Source organism: Pteropus vampyrus, unplaced genomic scaffold (genome assembly GCF_000151845.1).
Source record: "Pteropus vampyrus isolate Shadow unplaced genomic scaffold, Pvam_2.0 Scaffold158, whole genome shotgun sequence".
Classification (NCBI taxonomy): Eukaryota; Metazoa; Chordata; class Mammalia; order Chiroptera; family Pteropodidae; genus Pteropus; species Pteropus vampyrus.
Window position 1 is genome coordinate 1,720,288 of NW_011888939.1, and position 949 is coordinate 1,721,236.

The following is a 949-nucleotide window of genomic DNA, read 5'->3' on the forward strand; positions in this document are numbered from 1 at the left end:
GGGAAGAACAGACGTTCGGAGTGTGGTGTTTGGCCACCGTGTACATGGTGCCATTAGCCAGGTACTGCACTAGACTCTCCATGCGTGTTATGTCATTAAACCTCAGGACAACGCTTCACGAAAGATATTTATTATATCTCTATCTTACAGATAAATAACAAAACTCAAACCCTACCTTCCTTTAGAGCCAGTTTTTAACTACATTCTACTCACAACCACCTCGTGGAGTGTAGTCACTTTACAAATGAAGAAATCGAGATTCGAAAAATTTCACCCGTAGATTGATCATCATTATCATCATCGCCATCATCAACACTATCACAGCTGCCACTTACTGAGCCCTGATTGCACCAGACTCTCTGCTACAGGCTAATTCCACCTGCCAGGTATGTATTCATGTGACCATTTGACAGATGAGGAAATCAGGTTCAGAGAAGATCCCGCCTAGCAGGTCACACGATGAGTTACCTCCTGGCTGGGGACTGGCTAAGGTGCCCAAGCCAGGGGCCTCTCCATACACAATGACTTCACCTTCAGAGGCCCAAGGAGACGGGGGAGAGGTACTCACAGCTTGAGAACAGCCGACCGTTTCCCCAGCATCATGTTCACAAAGTCTCTGTAGGAGATGGTGTCGCTGACCCCACCTGTCACCTCTGAGATCATCTTCTTCATCTCCAGGTGGGTCTTGGGGACCCCAAGCTTCTCCATCATCCTCTTTAAAGACATCAGGTCTGCCGGAGGAAAAGCAGATCCATTAAGTGGCGACAGGCGCGGTGGGGGCGTGCGGGGAAGCTGGCAAAGCTCCCTGAAGCCCGACAGGACAGCCCCTCCCTGGAGACTACAGTCCACGGCCTTTCTCCTCTAGGGAGAATGAGCCCACCACACACCCTCCCTGCTCTCTTTGGGGACAGTGGAGACGAGCGGTTAGGGACACGGGCTTCTAGAGTCA

General features: G+C 50.9%; 1 protein-coding gene across 1 annotated transcript in view; it reads right to left on the reverse strand.

The window, feature by feature from the left end:
- AIF1L (allograft inflammatory factor 1 like) overlaps positions 1 to 949 on the reverse strand; it is an 18,888-nt gene that overhangs the window by 6,130 nt on the left and 11,809 nt on the right. Inside the window, exon 4 of the mRNA XM_011370036.2 lies at positions 569 to 731. Coding sequence (XP_011368338.2) covers positions 569 to 731 — 163 coding nt within the window. The remainder of the gene's footprint in view (positions 1 to 568; positions 732 to 949) is intronic.